Source organism: Strigops habroptila, chromosome 5 (genome assembly GCF_004027225.2).
Source record: "Strigops habroptila isolate Jane chromosome 5, bStrHab1.2.pri, whole genome shotgun sequence".
NCBI lineage: Eukaryota > Metazoa > Chordata > Aves > Psittaciformes > Psittacidae > Strigops > Strigops habroptila.
The window spans coordinates 66,582,190-66,603,145 of NC_044281.2; the positions used below are offsets into that span (position 1 = coordinate 66,582,190).

The 20,956-nt window shown below is 35.3% G+C and overlaps 1 protein-coding gene across 2 annotated transcripts in view; it reads right to left on the reverse strand.

Moving 5' to 3' along the window:
• Positions 1 to 25: 25 nt before the first annotated feature.
• LOC115608698 (adhesion G protein-coupled receptor A3-like) overlaps positions 26 to 20,956 on the reverse strand; it is a 284,297-nt gene continuing 263,366 nt past the window's right edge. For both annotated transcript variants that reach the window (XM_030487919.1, XM_030487920.1), the window contains 2 exons: positions 7,660 to 7,755; positions 26 to 4,524 (listed from right to left, as the gene is read on the reverse strand). In XM_030487919.1, coding sequence (XP_030343779.1) covers positions 3,303 to 4,524; positions 7,660 to 7,755 — 1,318 coding nt within the window. In that variant the 3' untranslated portion in view covers positions 26 to 3,302. The remainder of the gene's footprint in view (positions 4,525 to 7,659; positions 7,756 to 20,956) is intronic.

Consider the following 20,956-nt stretch of genomic DNA (forward strand, 5'->3'; position numbering starts at 1 on the left):
CTTAATATGGGGTCACCTACAGGATCTGAAATTTGGTCATGAAAACTGGAATTTCTATATGCAGAGAAGAACTGTACAGCATCAGAACATATTTTTATCCTGGTAGTATTGTAATAACAACCCTTTGGATTCCTATTGATTGCATCATTCTCCAAAAATTATCTGTTTGGGACGAAATTTCTCTTGCTTAATGTCAGACAAAAAGCGAACGGTAAAAATCCATTCAGTCATTTTTACGTCATCTATGAATCACCAAAACCAATGCTGACTTTAAAACATGTTACACATGTAAGTCCATGAGGAGTTTACTAGGACAATATATCTCTTATGCTCTGGTTATTTCACTGACTTATTTTTATAGGAAAGAAAATCAGGTAAAGTAGTAATGGTTCACTGACTATAATTGACCAAACCCCCACAATAAAACAAAGCCAGACTCCCAAAGCATTGAAATTATCTCATTTATCTTAAGGAAAAAAAAAAAATCAAAAGCACAAAAAGCATTTTGGTCAAATTTGATGTTACAAAACATTTTTATATTTATTTAATATCATGTTCTCCTACTCTGTATTTATACTGTATATTTTCTGAAAAAATAATATGCAAACAGATTATTGCATAACACATCTCTTCCAAATTAGCCCAGAAATATTCACTAAATAATTTTTAACACAATAAGAAAAGTGTTTTAATATTTTACGTTTAAATTCCAGAGAGTTTTATCACATAAGATATTCTGTGGAAAGCAGCACCTATTTACTTCTTTGTAAGCCATTATGAAGATGAACCTGGCCTTTCAGACTAAATAACAGAGGTGATTAAAACACAAGCTGAATAAAGCAGCTCACTGAGTGGGTTCTTGCAGAGTGAGTATTTCACTTGGCTGTGTGTGTGGAATATTTTGCATAATGGTCTGCAGACCTCCTAGGTTTTTGCTATTACAGAATATACATATACATAGTGCTGAGACACAGAGAAGTGGTATTTCACATTATGTCTATGCTTGTTTAGGGCTCACTGTCTATGTGGAATGAGTCAAAGTAATAGTAAAAGAGAACAATTATTAAACAGAAAATATTTCATTATGCAAATAAAGAAAGACTGTATTTTAGTTTAGAGACAGTTCAAGCATATACAGCATATACATAATAAAGCTCAGGCGTTTCTTTTTTTTTGTATTTTGTATTAGCTAAAGAAGCAGTCATGAAACTGTTGTATATTGGCTTAAAACTTGACAACCACCTAGTGCATTCTTCTTGCTCACCTTTTAAAAATACACCATCTGAGATGGATACATTGCACTGTTGGAGTTTACAATATATATTTCCAATTTACAAAAATACAGAAAAACAAGATTTCTTGCACTCAGATACTGAGCATTAACCCTTTGAGTACTAATTCCCACCTGCAACACTGCAGAACACATTCATTTGACTTACATGTTTTTATAACATTCTAACAATTATAATTGTCATCTTTATGTACACTATTAGGAAATGAACTCCTACATATATATAAAAAAAGGTAGAGTCTAATAAACTGCTAATAACAGAAACAGTGGGCTAAAACATGTGATGATTTCTGCAACATATACACAGAGAATCGCTGACTGATGATCTCTCATGGGAATTTTCTATTTCCTCTCTGCAGCAATGTAGCAATTACATAAGCCCGTGTTAAGACCTGGCAGCAAACTTTCTCATGTGGCCTTACAGAATTGTGCTTTTTCTCTTATTTATGGATGCACTGCTAACTTGCCACTGTAGACATTTTTCTCTTAGCTCTATGCTCCTATTCAGTCTCTGCAATCCATTAGTATTATGTACCCTTCTTACTTGAAAAAAGCAGTCTTATTTCATATATGGATAATTATGATGCAGTTCTGTACTGTGAGTTGGTGCTTTGTGTCCAGATGTTCATGGAAACATGAAAGAATTTCTTGCCAAGAGCCTTGTTAATAGAGAATGGCACTGACCCTGGAATGCCCTACAATTCAGCGGAAATCATGAACATAAAGAACTCCTCTGAAGGTCAAATTTGCATTAAAGCATGAAGACAATCTGAAATTTGCTAGGGGAGGAAATGGTTTTTCAGAAAGCAAGTGGTGAAATTAATAGATGGACTCTAAGAAGGTGTGTTTTTGGAAAATGACTGAACTTTCTCTTTCCTGACAATTCTGGACTACATTGATCATGTAACTAAATAGACAGTATCATATATACAGTGTCTCTGAACGAGAATAAGCTTCTTATAAGAAAATAACTGTAGTCCTCAAAGAGTTAATGATGATAAAACTGCTCTACCTTAAGAGATGTGGAAAGGTTGTCGTGAAACAGCTTACAGATTTGTTCAAAAGGCATACTTTACAAAGAAGTGTAAAACTTGTTGAGACAATTGCTATTACACCGCACAGTGTCACGTACAATGAGTAGTGCATGCTCTGTAAAGACATTAGAGTGGACCCTTATCAAAGCTATCATATAATCTTATACAAAGGATTGTGCCACTTAAACTAGTGCAGAGTGATTTTTTCTTCTGTAGATTTATAATGCTCTAGATTAATATCAATAGGGTTTTTCACAGCCTTGTACAACACTTTTTTTGTTCTTTTTTTTAACACATGTAACACTAGAAAACAGCAAATGGTATATCCTGACATATGTCATGCAAAATACAACCAATACAGCACCATAGATGTAACAGAGATATTACCTAGCACTTCTCTCCCACAAGAAAAAGGACGGAACAGAGACTGTACATTACACAACTTTACAGGCCGTATGCTACAGAAGATCTTTAGAGGCAGTATCACTTTTGTAGATCTAAAAAGCTGTAATTTTATAAAATCCTGTTTATCATTTCTACCATAGTCACTTCTGATTAAAATCCATGGCACAGTAATAATATTTTGCTACAAAAATAAATAAGTAAAAGTTTAGGATGCTGATATGTTTATAAAAAGTGTCTGAAGTTACTACAGAACAGAAGCGAAAACAGTGAATGAAAAAGATGCATTTCTAAAAAAAAATGTTCTGTGTAACAAAAGGATATTGCCTCTCATATTCAGTTGTCTAGACTTCATTCCTAAATATCTTTCAGAATAATTTTAAAACTTTAAAAAATCATCACTTCAAAGCTGTCACTATCTCTCTCTTAGACTCTTATTAAGAAAATGGAAATAAAGATGGAAAAGTTGTACAATTTACTGATGAGCTACACAAATATGTCATCTTAGCTAGTTTGGAATAAAAACAACAATAATGATGGTTTAGGGGAAGAAACACATTATGATGGCCCATGAACTACACAGTAGTTTCATTTTTCCAGGGGCCAGTTTTGATATTTCCTGTACTATCTGAGCTATATATCATGGCTTCATGCACGTTTCCCTTGAGAATTCCATTGTGATTTGTCGTATTAAATGGCAATGACTGTGTCCGTGGATGCATTTCAAAATGAGCTGGATGGTGCACAGTGTCACTTTCTGGCATTTTAGCACAACTATATATTACAGTACTTGCATCGCTACTTTCTGGCTGGTTGACAGTAGGATACGGATCGCTTTTTGAGCAGCAGGCCCGTCTGTGACCCGACTGGCTATCATGCGTACTGTGGGGACTGTCTGTATGTGAGCTGTGGATGCTGCCATCGATACTTGAAGGAATGTGATAGGCATATTCTCTTTCACCTGCAGACCTATGCCGACTGAAATAACGTGGCTTAGTTCTGCTTTTCAGACATCTATGAATGTGCATATTGGGTCTGAAGCTTCCCTCGTTGTGGACATGAATGTGAGCTTCATCATCAAGTAGCTGATCACAGTGCATTTTTGCACAACATGGTGTCACAGGCGAAAGGCAGTTAACATGATTTTGAACCGCTTGTAGGTTAGTAAGTTTGCAGTGGCTAGTTGCTGGATGATTAAATACACCTGATTTGTTGGGACATGGTGATTCCTGAAGACAAGGTGCATGAACTTGAGTGTCACCATTGACATTAACCTTTGGGCGCACATTAACTTGGACAGAGTAGGTGTTTCTTCTAGATGGGCAACAGGACCACCAGCAATGCCACACATCATCTCGTTTTGCACAGTGATGGATCAGGATGAAAAGCCCCAAGGTAACACAGAAGGCTCCGTAAAGACAGCTAAATATCATATCCAAGAAATGACCTTGAGATACTGCAAGTGCTCCAAAGGTCCAAGTGGCAGTAAAGAGGAACAAAGTGAATGCTGCGGCTCGAAGCTGAGCCTTAAATGAATGCTCATTTTCCAATAAGGAAGAAGAAATCATGGAGCAGGTTGCCTGGGGAATGGAAACAGAGTCTGTAATATGACCATGGCCCACCTCAGTACTTGGCATTCTCTGCGGATCTTCTGTCTTTTCCTTTAACTCATACTTGCGTTCAGGATGGCGCTTCAGTTGCACGTACGTGCAAAGAAAGTAAACACAGGTGACTAGCACAATGAATGCTACTGGCCCATAAAAAGCACCAAGACTAGGCTCCCATGCCATCCAGCAACTGAAAACAACAAAAAAAGAGAGTCAAAAACAAGTTATAGCCCATGAGATGTGATGGACAACTGATTGATGTGAAATTGGGCTTTCTGACTAACTTGTATGACGTAACAGTATCTCAGAAGTTTGGATATGTTCATTGTGGAGACAGGGAATGTGTCTTTAATATCAATTAAGCTGAGGCATCATTTCATATTTTTTAATCAAAGAAAATGTCTAGTATAATTTACAGGATATTAAAGGCAAAAATTTCCCAGAAATGTAGGCCAGTTTAGAATCTAGAATTGCCATGAAGTATAAGACCATTTATGTCAACTCTTTTTTCTACTATTAAAAATGTCAGCGCTAGTACTTTGATTAAAAAGCAAATGAGGCATAGTTTATACAATCTCTGTGAGCAATAGAAATTTACAGATTTCAGTGGTTTGTATCAATAAACACTGATAGAAACTCTTGAGCCTGTTCTTACACGATTTTCTTGTTGCCAAAGTAGAGAACAGCCTGAGTAACAAAAGAGACTGAAAAAATACTTCCACTCACTGCAGAAAGCAGTGAGTGGACCCAAAAGATATATGCCATTTCTGAATTCTGCACTGTTTCTGAAATTCCTGGGAGTTAATTCACATCAATTTGAACGTCTACAGAAAAATTATGGAAACTGATGGTCTCCTTGGGATACACTAGTGGCATAATATTATTGTAGCATGGATCATTATTTGCTAGGCCTTAAATAATATAACTGTAACTGTTTTAGACCAGCTTAAAGTAGTTCACAGGCCAGTATGAGCTGAATAAGCCTCAGTCAGCTGCATAATTTAGTAGTAGTCTAACAGGACTGTCCTGAAGATGAATGATCTAATCAAATAAACATGGAGGAAGAAAACACTTCTGGCTAATGGAATCCCAGATGGAAACTGGGAGAACTTGGGTCAAGGGGAGAAGGAATATTTGCCTAATTTTTACTGTTATCTATGATCTGCTTTTAGCCATGGCTGCAGACAGGGAACTGAGCTGGCGGTATAATAAGCTAGTACAGCTGTTATGAGGTTCTTATACTCTAAATATTGCATAGATTTCTGGAAAGAGGAATTAGTTACTTTCCTTATCTGTCAGACTAGGACAAGAAGTAATGGGCTTAAACTGCAGCAAGAAAGATTTAAATCAGATTTTTCAAAAAGTTCCCTAGCTGTTAGGACAATTAGGATAATAAGCTGTTGGAATAAAGTTTGGTCTATCCATTATCAGAGCATTTTAAAGCACCTCAGATAAATAGCTGTCAGGAATGGTTTGGATATAGCTAATTTCCCACTGGGTCATGAAGACAGACCAGGTGAACTGTCATGATCCATTCTAAAAGTGACACTGTGACACCTCATACTCATTTAGGCATGTGCAATTTGTTATGGTCCCTCCAATACAGTGAGGAACCTTCTGATATCACATTGTCAAGCCAGGAATCATCTACAATTTACTATAAAAAAGGCAGAATGAATTTTTCTCCCAGGCTGAGAACATCTCAGCTAAAAAGAGGCAGTCCCACTAGGTATTTATCACAAGCAACTGCAGAATTACTATTTTAAATTGTTAAAATCTGAACCTTAAACAAAATCACATACGTATTTATTAATCATCTTAGAGACACTCCAAGGAGTATGTATTTTGCTGTCAGAAATGCACATTAAAAGATTGCCTGAAAGATATTTTTGAAAAGATAGGTAAGTTATCACCTATATTTAATTGGATAAGCAAAGAGCACAAAGTTACGTGAGTACTCGAAGTACAATTGAATGCTGCATATTTGATGCAAAGTGAAGAATGGAATCTCCTCAGTGGAAGAGTCTCTTGGGATGCTTTTATTTCAAGTAGAATCTCATCGTGGATAACTTAAAAATCAGTTCCATAAAAAAAAGTTAAAGTTTGTGCATCTACATTTACTGTACTAACACTATTAAAAATGAATAAGGCATATAACTCACTATGCTGTTGTTGAATTAGAAGCTGTCTTTTTACTCAGTCTTATAACCATCCCTCACCTCTGCTTTGTTTTCTGTACAAACTGGTACAAGGTATTGATTTGCTATGATTAACATGATTAAAGAAATATACCCTCTGTAACTGTGCCAAAATGAAAAATGTCTCACATTTATGAACATAAATAATTGAGTCTTTTAATATACTGTTGATTATAAGTGATTGTCTAATTGGATAAGTTTGAATAAATTGAGTCGGGCCTTAGGCACAGCAGTTAGCCATGGTACGTACTGATTTATTATTGGAATTTAAATTTCAATTACCTTTATGGAGCCAAATGCTCACTTACAAACTATTCTCCTTTGTTTCCACTTTCCTTACCCAGAACATAACTAGTTTCAAATGTATTACAGTAGATGTTCAAAGCAGTAACTGAGTGATGTCCTTCAGAGTACTAGTGCTGAGAGAGTACTAATATCTTTACACAGAATGTATTTAACTTTGTAGCCTGATATACTTTCTGTTATGCTTTTATGGAAAGACTTATTGTTCTTTATCGATATCTCATGTTTCATGCCAAGAATTAATAACAATGTGATGCCTGGACAATTTGTAGAGGTGTACTGAACACTAACAAACTAGTACACCACAGGGCTATGTCAGGATTGCAAGACACTCTGACTGGAAGATTTCCAGATTGTGAAAATGCAAAATAATTGTTTTTTAAGGGAAGGAAGGGAGTGGAGGAGGTGGGGAAGGGATTCTTACTTGTCCTTTTTTCATCTAATTATTTGTAAATTACTTAAAGTCAACTGAAGGATATCAATACAAAGTAGGTAATTCAAAGTATTTAATTAATTAGTAGCTGCATTAAATATGCTATCCATTAGGTATTTTTAATATCCTTTCACTTTTTCAGATGTAAATGAAGAGAAATTCTGTAAATGAAAAGTGATTCTATTGGAAGTAATGGAGTCAAACTGGTAGAGGTGAAGCAGCAAACCCCAGATTAAGACATTGCTCTTTCATAGCTATTATTTAGTAAAATTTCATAACAAATGTCATCCCAGATGGCATGTCTGTACCCTTCATAAAGTCAGTTACATTTGCCAGCATAGAAAAAGACAACATTTTCCTCAACAGTTTTATGCTGATAGTTTATACTTACTATGGTGCATTGCCTTCAATCCCATAATTATTGATATTGGTTGCTGCTGTAATCCCACATATAATAAAAGGAACTCCACCACTGATCAGGTAAAATCTGTTGAGAGATAATAACTGATATTTTAATTTGCCTGACCTTCAGTCAAATAATGCTTTTAAAATAATTGTACCTTCTTGAAGTATTTTGTGTACACAATATTGCTCAAACATTAAACCTGTCCCTAAAACCAGAAAAGCAAAGAATGAAGTATTGTCATGATAAACACTGTACTTTATGAAGAAAACAGCAGAAAGCTTAATATTTAATATTTATATGGACCTGCTTTTAACAATCTCTTATGTCTTTAGTAAATGTAGTTACTATTGCAGTCATATGAAGAACAAAAACTTGTCTAATGAAAGAACCTACATCCCAAATAAAGTTCTTCTACTCATCTAGATATTTATATTTAATAGTTATTAAGTATGTAAGCTTTATAAAGTAAAAATATTCAGACAAAGCAGATGTATTCACTTTAACCTGAAAATGTTCCCACGGAAATTCAGTGAAATCACAGAAACATTTTCCTAAGTCCTGGATGACAAAAGAAAGTTCAGTTAAGCAAAGAGAAAAGGGATACACCACTCGGAAAAATGTGAGGGTTTTGTTTTTTTTTTTTTTTTATGTTTTAATTTTTTTTTTTTTTCCCCTGCTCAAAAAATCAATCTGGAGAAATCAGGAGGATTAAATATCCCTTTGCATATACCATGCTTTTCTTCACTCATTCAATATTCAGTCTTGCAAATGCATTAAAACCTGGGGGCCTCTAAGACTTCAGCAAGGTCACATAAATATTCAGTAAGAGCGTTACCCCAAGTGTTAATCTTTCTGTAAAGACTCATATTATAAGACTGAAAGCACATAGTTTCATGCCCCTTTAACCGATTAAATGCCATTGAACTACTTGGAAGCAGCAGTCATTCCAATGTATGATCATTAAGCTACATTAAAGTCTCAGAGGATGTCTCACTAATGCTGTCATCCTGCATAACTATGTCCAAATTCAGCAAAATAAACCATCATCACATTTTCCATTTACATAAGCAAAACACAAAATTATGCATGGAGCACAGCACTTCCACTGCTTCAGTCTCTGAGGTGGAGAGCACTGGCCCTGGTGCATGTGAGGCTACAGCTGGAGGGAATGCTGCTCAATGACAAAAGGGAAAATGTTCCACGACACCTAGAAGCTCAGCTGGTTCTCTGGACTAATTTCCTGGTTTAACCAATGCTCGTCTGTCAGTAGACAAAATTAGTTTCCTTTCAAGCCACACCTCTGGTGTGGAAAATGGTACGCAGGGATACAGACACTTCCCAATCACTGCTATTATGTTGTCCATCAGGACTAAGAGGAACCTGATAATGTGGGGGGGGCATTCTGACCAGAATCTGGCAACTGGTTTTCTATAATGTGTTATAAACATTGAGAAATTTCACAGTCACTGCAGGGCAGGATTTTTACAGAAACAGAGTAAGATTAAATAAATTAGCATTTAAATCAAGCCCAGAATTAGTGTTAGAATTTCTTAACCTCGCTTCCCCACCTCCTCCTGAAGCAGAATTAGAGGCCAGGCCTCAGAAATTTCACATTAACATTACAGTCAATCTTTGTCCTAATGGTCTAAGCTGTAACAGAGAAGAGAAAATCACCCTCTATATTCATCAAAAAGCCCTTCCACTTTCATAACTTCAAAGTCATTAAGTATATATTTTTTTCTTCAAACTTGGCTTATTTTGTAGAGCTCAACAAATTCCAACGAACAAGCTGCCTCCTTACAAAATCCACTCATTCACTGCTGTTTAATGGTTGTACATATCTTTTGACTTGAGCATGTTGAATAAGCTAGCTTAATAGCTTATTATTATTTTTAACAAAGACATGTTCAATGACATTTTTGAAATTCAGGAAATTACTAGGGTAAGCAATGAGGTATAGAAAAGTTAATCCCAATTTATCTAAGAGATAGTAAGGAGCAGAAAAATAGGAATACAGAAGCAAGCATAGGAAACTGCACTTCAAACTCATCTGAAGTAGTTACGCCATAGAATTTACCTACAATGTAACCTATAATTTCATTTTTTGCAGTGCTGCCACTTTTTACAGATTCATGCATTTAAATCATATCCATATCTAAAGTCTCAGACAAGCCAGTATTTGGGTGTTAGATAATCTACTTCGTATCTCACGCTTTCAGAAGTCTGAAAATAGTCCAGCAGGCTGTAGTGTTCAGCAGAACACAACAACAGTGGCATCAGATGTTTTGGAAGCACTTAGCTACACAGTACTTCAGTAATGTGGCAAAATCAACCAAATTCCTGTCCTGTCTCATAGCTAAGAGAAAGAAAATACATTTTAGAAATTACACAAGATGAAGTCAATGGTTTCGGTGTACCTGAGGTGCACTGTACTGATATCCAGCACAGCACAATGCCTGCTCTGTCTCAGCAAGATAGGAATGGGATTAAAACAGAACAAACAGAAAATATAATCAAAGAAATGGAAGTTAAGTTGTAAGAGCAGGAGTGCATTCTCTTGCCAATTTGTGTGAGCACATTGATACCTTCAACAGCACATAAAAAAGAAAAAAACCCCAACACTGTAATGTCAGCAAAGAGAAGAAACATTGTTCAAGAAGATCCATATACATGCTAGTTGTGAAGTAGAAAATTTGAAATGCAGAAATCTAGACCAGTCTTTCCAAACATTAGTTTCTATGCAATTGTTAGTGCTTATCAATTTCTCCTTTTTCTCCCAGATGAGATGTTTAGGACAAATAATTTTGAAGAAAAAGCTGGAGCAGAATTGATTGATAGGGCATAAATAAAAAGTGAACAAAATGTATATTAGAAATAGCTATGCTTCATACTTCTACAAAACCTTTTAACTAAGAGAATCAAAGTGCTTTATAACAATTAATTTAGCCTCACAGCCCCCTGTATGGTCAATAAACATCATTATCCCTGTTGAACAGATGAGAAAACAAGCAAGGAGAGATGAAGTGTTCAAGGTCATGCAGAAAATCTGTTTCAGAACAAGACTTCTTAATTCCTGTCCTATGTTTAAACACAAGTCACCTCTCTCCTACTGCAAATGAAGGGACTGGACAAATTATGGCATCCATGGAGTTCATCTCCAAGCCCAAGAAAGATGATTGTCTCTCTGTGACTTCAAGCAGGAGCAAGAAGAATATAATCTTATCTGAAGGATCCCCTGGTAATGGCGGTTCCCCCTCAGTATTCACTAATCCTTTCCAATGACTGCCTGTTACTCCCTACAAAGCCTGACTTGTGGAGGAGAAGCCCGTGGGCGCTATTCCCTGTGCAGCTCTAATACTAACATCCACTGGTACTTCATATAGTACTGCCTGGGCATGTACACAGAGCAGCTTTAAAGGTCTATATCCTCTGGTTCAGTAACCAGCTTTTGTCTTCCAATTACCTTTCCTACTTCTGAGTTAATTTTCTTATTTTTCTCATTAAGCCAGTGCACTGACTCCTCTTCACAAAAGAACATGCAGTAACTCAGACTGCAGGATCCAGAGCCAATTTCATCTACTTGTGTTACTCTTCTACCATTCAAGAATGCAGTGATACTCAGACTACCAGTAATGAAACTCTGTAGGCAGCAGTAAGAAGACAGAAGAACCCTGCTCTGACAGACATGACTGTTATGGTGGAGCCAGCTAACACAGAGGGCTTGGCTGTACTCAAGATAGCCACCCAGGCAAATCTTTAAAGACTGCTAAACCACAGGAAGAAAATTAATTTTTTTTTTTTTTTAGCTGAAATTTGATCTTGACAAGCAGTTAATTTATATAATGCTCCAAAATTGTTTTAAAGGAAAACTGTAAACTATCTGTGGGATGATTTGGGGCTTTGAAATGATTGCCAAGCTGCTGCTTCAATAGCCCTTGGGAAGTTTTAAAATCTGTACCTTGTTGTTGCTGGCCACCCAGGGATGCCCTGATGATTACTAGCAGGCTTTCACATCAGCATACATTTATTTACTGAAGCTTATTCAATCACATCTCCACTAATATTGTTATCTAAACTAGTTAGGTTAAAGCTAGCCTGGTAGGCCTCAGCAAGCTCCGCTTGCACCTCAGCTGCAGCCTAGGCAACACCTACAGCCTGAAAACCAGGCTATGCAGACACGCTCAAATGATGTGCAGTAATTAGTAGGGGGAGGAATCATACTCATTGAACATTAGATAGAACTCCTAAGTTCCTGCTGCAGCTGCTTGAGACTAGTAAGCACAATATTTTTTATTACATACACTGCCATAAACACAAAAAACCCCAACAGAGCAGCAGACACTGCTTGAGGTGATGTCCCTCTGTTGACGCCATGGCTTACTGTTTTCCAGCTTCCTTTCAGCAAGAACTCCTCTTGAAAGGCAAACCCTACCACAAAATAGTGGGAGCTATATAGCCAACCTTATAGAAACAGGACAATGTCAGCAAGAATGACTGCAATAGCCTGCAGGCAGCATCCATTCTGCTAACTTAACATGCAGTATATTCTTCTAAGTTTATTTCCATAAATATTACTCAGTAAGCCAGCAAGTAAAAGGAGAGTTCTACCCAGTGCTGAATTTCTTGCTTGAGTGTCTGGCTATTCTCTAGCACAAAATTGTTTGCACATTAAGAACCTTGACTCTGGAATGAATTCTTCCGAAAAGGGCCAGACCTTGGCTTTGTGCGTGTAATGCAAGACTGATTTTAAGATTTTTCTGTAGGGTTTGGCAGAATGGCAACATATCAGGAAGTGATAGAATAGCTTCAAATAGTCTTTATTACAGACATTACTTGATTAAAATGTATGTATATTTAAAAGCATTCCTCTCTGCATAAACAGGTTTAGAAAGGTACATGTTAGATATCTAAAGATACCAGTGAAACATTAATTTATTCCCTTTTCCTCAGCACAAAAAAAGATTCATTTATTTAGCTCTACATACTGTTAGGGCACAGTTTATATAGGAGGAGATGTCAATCTATTAGCTGCTTGCAAAATAAAAATGAAAATTAAAGAGGAGTCACAGCAAGATGACTTTCCCTTTATTTTTCATTGAGCTGGGATTTGATTTTAACATCTTTGTGAAAATAATCCATATAGAAAATAGTCATTAACTTCTGAGCTAACTAGATGCCACAGTTCAAGTACCCGGCAGGCTGCTTTGTAGAAAGCTGAATTTATGAGCCTGATTTTCAAATTATTCTTCCTGAATTTTTCATGCATCACATCATTTCATGGTCCTTCTTCCTGGGAATTTTAATGAAATAAAAAGAAGACTTCGTAGAAATGATGGGGTTTTGAAAATATTCTTTTCATTTAATAAAAATAAAATTAATTGTAATTTTGAATCCTATGCCCAGATAGTCTTGACTTATGAACATATTTACAAATACCATGTTAATTTTGCCTCATGGTCTTGCTGAAGAGAAATAGCCTGTATTTCTTAAGTGCTTTTTCCCTGTTTGCAAAGTAGAATATAAACACAGAGAATACACTAAAAAAAAAAGAGGGGGGAAATAATCTACTAATAATGCTAAAATAAACTTTAATATTGCAAGTCAAACTCTAAAAGGTAAATAATAGCAGAATTAAGAGTTGTGTGAAAACTCTATTTAGCACCTTTATGTGACAATACTGTTATTCTTTCTAACTGTTCACAGTCCTTTTTTTTGTTCTGTAAGACTTCATTCATTCAGTATGGAAAGGATTTCATTCATTCAGAATGGAAGGAACAAAGATCACTGGACAGGCAGTTACTAATTTATATATATATACATCCCTTTTTTCTAAATCTTATTGCAAATTAAGAGCTTCAGAAATATTAATTAATTAATCATCATAATGTCCTTGTGAGAATATGTATAATCTTCATGTAGAGGCAGAGACTAAAACACAGGGAGATGAATGACAAAACCATTAAGAAAAGTCTCTGCAAATTTGTTTGCTCAACTTAAGATGTCCAGGCCTTCATTTGACAAAACTGGGCTCTAATTTTTTATTAAAATTGGCCATGAGATAGAAGTTCTAAATATTTTGCTGCATCTGCCTTTAAAGACTCATAATATGGGATCCTGGGCAATAAAATGGGAGAATGTTACTGTCAGAAGATAAGAAACATCACCTATCAAATGGCCTCAAAAACACTCGCCTTTCTCATGTGAACCCACTGCACTAGATATATGAGCTTCTCTTCTGTCTGTGTCAGATGATGTCTCATGCACTGGCAACCAGAAAGTGTGAGCGTTTAGGCCCTGCTAATGGGCGAAGCCAAGAGAATGTGCTGAAGCTATTTCTATTCAACTTATTCGGTTAACATTCTTCATGGCTAGTGTAGGCATTATGTCTAATTTTGTGTTTTGCAGGAATTTACAGGCTGGCAGTACAGCTGCAGTTTGCTTTTTTGCTTTATCATGACCCTGTAGGACAGTCTGGGCCAGCAGAAAGGACAGAGAAATAAAAACGTATACACCCCCTCAAAAAAAAACAAAAACAAAACACCTCAAAAAATGTTTAGAGAAAGTTCAGAAGAAAGAGAAGGGGTTTCATTTATATAGAGATAACTGTATTAGCTCTTGGTGAGCTAGACCAACTGGAACAGCCATTGTATCTAAGAAGCAAGAAAGCAAGAGACACCTTGCCTTTTTTTTTTTCTGTTTTATTGGAGAATGCCTTGGGGGCCATTTGAAATCGGAGAGATATGATTCTTGCAGTGCATTCCATGCTGCAGTTTAGCTCTATTAACTTCTAGTCCTGCTCAGACTTAATGAATAAATAACTTCAGTCATTCAGTCAGGGTAAGGATGCTGAATGCACTTCTGAAGGAAATAAGTAAAACATTAAGCAGCATGTCGGTGAAAGAGAAAATACTTTTTTTTTTATTTCTTAAATATTCTATCTATATTTTTTAAAGTTTAAAACAAGGATGGAGCTCAGGGCGAGATACTGTTTATGTTAATACTTGGAGAGAACTAATAGGAGGAGAAATAAAACTCATGCTTTGAGTATTTTCTATTTGCACAATCCTTTTATCTCTAGGGAACACAACAGGCCTTTCGATTCTGTTTCTACACTTAATTTCTGGTAGTAAAATGGCTGAAACTCTTGTTCGGAGCAATTCATTGCTACTTCATTTTTCAGGCATTTGACTACTCTAGTATAGAGCTGTTAACTGAAATTATTTTGCAGTTCCAGCCTACTGAATGAAACAAAACTGCATCGTCAAGCATTGCAGTACACCTTTAGAAAGTCAATTACCATCAGGATGTCCTTCTGCCCTTCAAAGGGGAGAAAAGAACCATTAACCTATCAACCCTCATCAAGACAAGTAACAGCCTATATATGACAATGCCATTTTATATAATATGAAAGTGAAATGAAAAGTAAAGCATGCAAAGACAGTGATAGTAAGTGCTGCACCCTTATATTGTCACATATTTAATACTCAATTCACATTATATTAGTATCAATGCTTATGACTGTCAGTAGAATCACCTTGAATTTTAAATAGAAAATATGGATTTCTTTGGTTTTACTTGATGTATTATTTCATTAAGCTTGCCAAAGGAACCAAATGAAATGATATTTATTTTAATTTGGATCAACTGTGAAAGTCACTGACAGGGGGGTCTGGTCTATGTTCTATGACTAAATTTTGAAACCCTATTTTTGAAAAGGAGTTTATGTCAGTCCCTTATGATGGCAGTCATCAATACAACTCCCTGAATCTCCCTGTGTTTCATGTATTGTTGAGTTTGACCATTACTTGCTTTGTGGCAACATTTTTTTTTTCAAGAATTGCAGTAATTTCTAAAATTTGAAATGGACCAGTCAAGTTCTTGTTTTATAATTTTTACATCACCTGAAAATACACTGTTTTCAGTTTTCAATTTTCAGAGGAGGCAAACCTTTGGAGAGTTTATTCAGAAGTAATTTATTCACTACTTGGTATATTTTTGGATTGAGATAGGAAATCTATTTGTAGTATTAAAAAGAGATATTCTGAGACCTTTTTATTATGAACTATATTGCCGTTAGAACTGAATAATTTTGATTGCATGAGTTTCACAGGTAATACGTGAAACTGTCCATTTTCTGTTAACTTTCACTGTACATGCACAGAATGATTCAGAAGATACTAATGACCAAGCAATTGATGTAATGAAGATAGGGACTTTACTGGTAGACCCAGGTGGCTTATTCTTAGATTTGATCAGCCGAGCATTCAAGACAGATGTATGCAAACAGACAATGAAAAGAGAATACAGGAACTCCTGGGAAATATCTCTAGGGAGGACACATTAATTCTGTTCTCCTAAATTAATGTATTCTTTTCCATTTCTCTTATATAAATCAATGATCATATACGAAGGGCAAGATCTTTGCCCACAGTGCCAAAGGGAGCTGAAACTGTTTAGAAGAAAGAGAAAAATACAAGAAATACTTCAGAGATGTGAATATCCACAAAAACTACATTGTTAATTTGCACAGCCTTATGCAAGCCTTGCACCTTTTGATGCAATATTAAGTCCCCGTTCCAGAGGGCAGGTAATAAAGAATCTCAGCTTTCTCTACTGAACTTTTATGTGGGCACAGAAACAACGGAAACTGATTTCCTACAGATTTTTTCTTATGATTGTCTTTGGTGTCTAAAAAGGTACAAGGTCCTCTTGAGATCTTTCCCCATCTCTCTATCACTTCAGCTTTCCCTTACGTTGAGATATTTATCTTTGTTATTCACCTGCCCATCTAGTAATGTGAAAATTACAGGAGTTTAATGATCTCTATCTATCTCAGGTTGACTAGCCAAGTTATTAGACAAGGAAAGCCTCAATGACAGTCATACACTTAAATAAACTCTTTCTTTAAGGAGATCATAATATAAGTAAGTTTCCATTTTTCTGTTACAGATAATTACAGGCAAAACATGAAAGATTTGAACTTTAATTGTTCAAAAACTAGCAGAGGAACAGGAATCTTAAATTCACAGTTTAAAAAAAAAGTCTTGCTTTTTTTATACTACTACTACAATTTTTACTTTAGTTTACTGATTACTGAATGATGAATGTTGGTGTTACTACCTGGAGAGAGAAAACAATAGCAAGAAAGCATGGCTCCAAGAAGTTAAAAAGTGTTTTTATCTCTTCTGCTGGCCCTAAAACATTTTAAACATCTTATAAAGCCCGTTTGATACAGGCCATTAAAATAATGTTTTTAGGAAATTTAACATTGCCCCATGAAATCTGCCATTTCTGCCAAAAAAACTGCCTTTCTTCAATGAAAATGAAAATTACAGCTTCAAACATAATTGTATATAAAGTTGCTGAATGCATCAGCTGGTTTCTGTCACATAACAGTGATTAGGTGGTTACTATTATACAGAGTACTCTCAGAAATACTTAAAATTATACATGTTTTGGCCAGTGTGTAATATACATATTTTTAATATTTAATGGATCAATATTTAATATATTCATATGTCCTTATAAAGTGCTTTCTTATGAATTATACAGAACAATGGTAAATTTCATCTCTTTACCTAGGTTCTTTCAGCATATCCTATGCATGTTCTTAAATGATATCCAGCCACCATATTCAAGACATATTCTACTGTCTGTGGATAGTTAATACATGGAGGTAGCTCTATTAGCTTTTAATTACTAAAACTTCAAAGTATTAAAGCATTCTTACTGTTTCTGAGGATTTTACCAATAAGGTAATAAACATCTCATCTTCAAAATATTATTAAGGATTAATACATCCCCAAAATTAAACAGAGTTAGTATTTCAGGCTTCTGCATCTCTGGTTTTACAATTATGTGCTAATCACAATTTACTTCTACCTTTCATCTATTTAGGTAATTGGATTTATTTTCAACTGCATGTATCTAAAATCTAATCACACAGCTAGAGCAAGACGTATCCTCAGGCAGAGTGAGGACAAACAGTCTTGTTTAAGACATGAAGAAACCACACACTAAATAAAAATAATATCATTTTGATTATTAAATCTTCTTGGTCTACGAGAAGTATTCAGTCACAAACCCAGAGGGCCATTTAAAATTGAAAAGCAGTTATGTAGAAGATCCATGGAAACCACAAAACCTTTCTATTGAATCTTTCCAGCTACCAAGCTTTTGTCATCAACAAATCAAACCCACATTTTTAAAGAAAAGATGAAACAACAGTTTCCTGAAAGGAATTGTTTCTGATGTGAAAAGCATACAAGCAGGTTTTGAATTTCTCTACAGTCCATATTCAGTGCACAGTAAAGGAAGGGACTCTGTGCTTTATTTTGGTTCCCATTTTGAAATATTTTAATTAATTTTTTGAATAGTTCCAGTATTTTTAGGGTTTGCCACAGGTCATGAATTAAGAAGGGGCATCCCTGAAAATTAAAAAAAAAACCAAAAGCCCTCAAACATCAAAGATATGTTTTTCATTCACAAAGGATACTGCTTTCAATCGTAAAATAAAAGATACGGAAACACTTTCAGGTGAAGTCAGTGCAAGGCACAGATGGTAGCATCCTAAGATACACCCTAAATGACTTGACATAATGATCCTGCAGGCAATACATTTTTGCTTTATTTCCCAAGACTGCATGACTTAGATTTTTGAATTTAAAAAAAAAGTATTATGTGTAAGATGTCTGCGTAAGTTAAATGTGGGGCTTTTCTTTTTTTTTTTTTTTTTTTTATTTCTATCCTTATATTGTCTTTGTTCACAAACACTTGCTGAGAAAAAATACCTCTGTACTTACAAGGAGCAGCAGAACAGAATAGAGCGCCTGACTCAAGAATTCAGTTGCACTCCACAAAGACCAAAGTTACTGAAAATTTATGCACCAGAGAATTAAAATGTGAAGCTGCAAAATATAGCTCAGGTAAAACCCCCAAACTATTCAGGTGAAGCATTTCAAAATTTTTTTCCAACCAGATATTTTCCTGAATATCTATTATCTAATCAATTCTAAATATTGACTTTAATTTCCTTTTCAGAATAAGATGACATATGAAAATGTTGTCATCTCCCATTAATAATAATACAATTTTACAACTGGCCACATTTGGAACATGTATCTATAGCACATACAACTACTACTTACACCTCAACAGATTCATACAGAAAAAACATTAGAAATACAAAACCTATTAATTTGATTAATTGTGAATAACTGCTCTCCTTGGTAATTTGATGGTATTCCAAGATTTTTTTAAAGCACGTTTTATTAGTTCCTGTCATTTTTCACTTAGGAATCCTTAGTAATGACAGCTTCATTTTCATGTATTTCAGCACTGTAGTATATTCCTCAGTTTTGCTAATTTGAAAGAAAGCTAAGAAAGCTGCATTTACCTTTTTTTTTCTTTTTGTTTTTGTGGCTTAACTATTAGCTGGACAAAGTAATTTTAAACCCATGTAGCAATGATTAATGTATTTGGATGTTTTTCTAGAACAATAATTAACAGCCTTCACATCATTGTGAACTCTAACATCATGTTTTCGTTAGGACATAACAAAGTTCCTTATATTCTTAATGCTTTTTTTGTGCTTTATTCAGACTAGGCTACAGCCCTTACATTTCATGGTTTTGGTCAATTCAAGATGAAAGCTAAAACGAAACAGAACTAGGATGGGAGGAAGAAATAAGATCCCTGGAGATTTTAAGAACTAGATGAGGCCCTGAGCTAACTTTTAAGTTGCATCTTTGAGTGGAGAGTTACACGGGATGACTTACAGATGTTTCTGCCAAACTTATGATTTTTATGATTCTATGATTAACTTATTATTCATTGTTATCTTTTCAATCTTATGAGGGTCCATCCATACCACCTGTCAATGACGAGAGAAGGGCTCTTTAAACCTACTGCTGTTCCAGTTTATATCACTCTGTAAATTAAAACATATGCACTACTCAGAGTAGACTGATTCATAGGTGAGTGAGCACAGCTTGAAAATTCCTGTAGTTAGAAGGCTATGTGTCTGCAGCCAGACTTCTTAAGAAGAGTCCAGTACATTACTAACATGAAACTGAGACAGGACACGATTGAGGCCAGAAAGACACTCACTCCACATCACATCAACAATTCCTACAGCTGTGACTGCAGCCAAGAACAGTTGCAACAAACAAAAAATTTATGCTATGTATAAAATCTATTACTGTATAAGGTAAGTTGCACATTCATTACTTACGCAAGTGATCCACTGGCTTTGGTCAAGCTCCATGTGAGTGAGATGCAGACTTGCATGATTTTGTACTACACAACTGCATTATTCTTTTGCAGAAATTAATCTGTACTCTAAAGAATCTTAGTGAAGTTTCATCATTACAATTTGCAAAAAGAGAAAAACTTACTTTTGTTTTCATGGAGAAAATCTTGGTTTAGGATTTATGCAATGTTATCCACTTCTACAACTTCCAATTTATCATCCTGACAGATATCCAGGTAGCAAAGAACTTAAAATCTTACCAAGTAAGTCTTACTAAATGTAACAAGCAGTAGTGAAGCATGAAAGCATGATGGAAGTAACTTTCCCTCTTGGTTTTAGGCTTTTGGCTTCTTTCTGGAACACCTTCTCCTTCACATTCCATGTAATTCAATATGCTAATCCAGAGCAGTGAAAAGCCTTCTCTTTTAATACTATACATAAAAGAATGATTATGGATTACCCTGCTATTAAATTATAGAAAAACTGTATTTAATTAATAACTTGACTCCATGGAGATTCAGATTTATTGGTAAAAATTCAGGTTGACATTCTTTCCTTAATTCACCCTATTGAAAAATAAGAAACAAAGGTACAACTGCATGAGTTCGTGAGTGTCAACCCCAATTTTTGGTTTTAATGCTGAGGTTTTTTGCTGTTGTCGGTTTTAGTCTAAGTTGAGCTATGGAAAATGTTATATATATGATGATGGCATGAACGTTTGCTTTTTCCTGTTGTTTAAAAACTGACATACACAGAAATCTATTTTTGGTGATCCCTATCCCAGATTTTAACCAGAAGCAAAAACAAAGCTCTTCCATCATATATAAAAAGGTCAAAGGGTAAGTTTCTAAAAAATCACAGGGTTTCTTGGAGCACTCAGCCAGAAGTGATCATGAAACCTTGAAAGAAAAGGACAAGCATAGATAGAGTTTACAAATAATAATTGAGAAATATTAATTAAAAGCTAGAAATTACATGCTATTTCCAGAATGTTACTGTGTTAGGAATGCAGAAAAAGGAGATCTGAAAAGG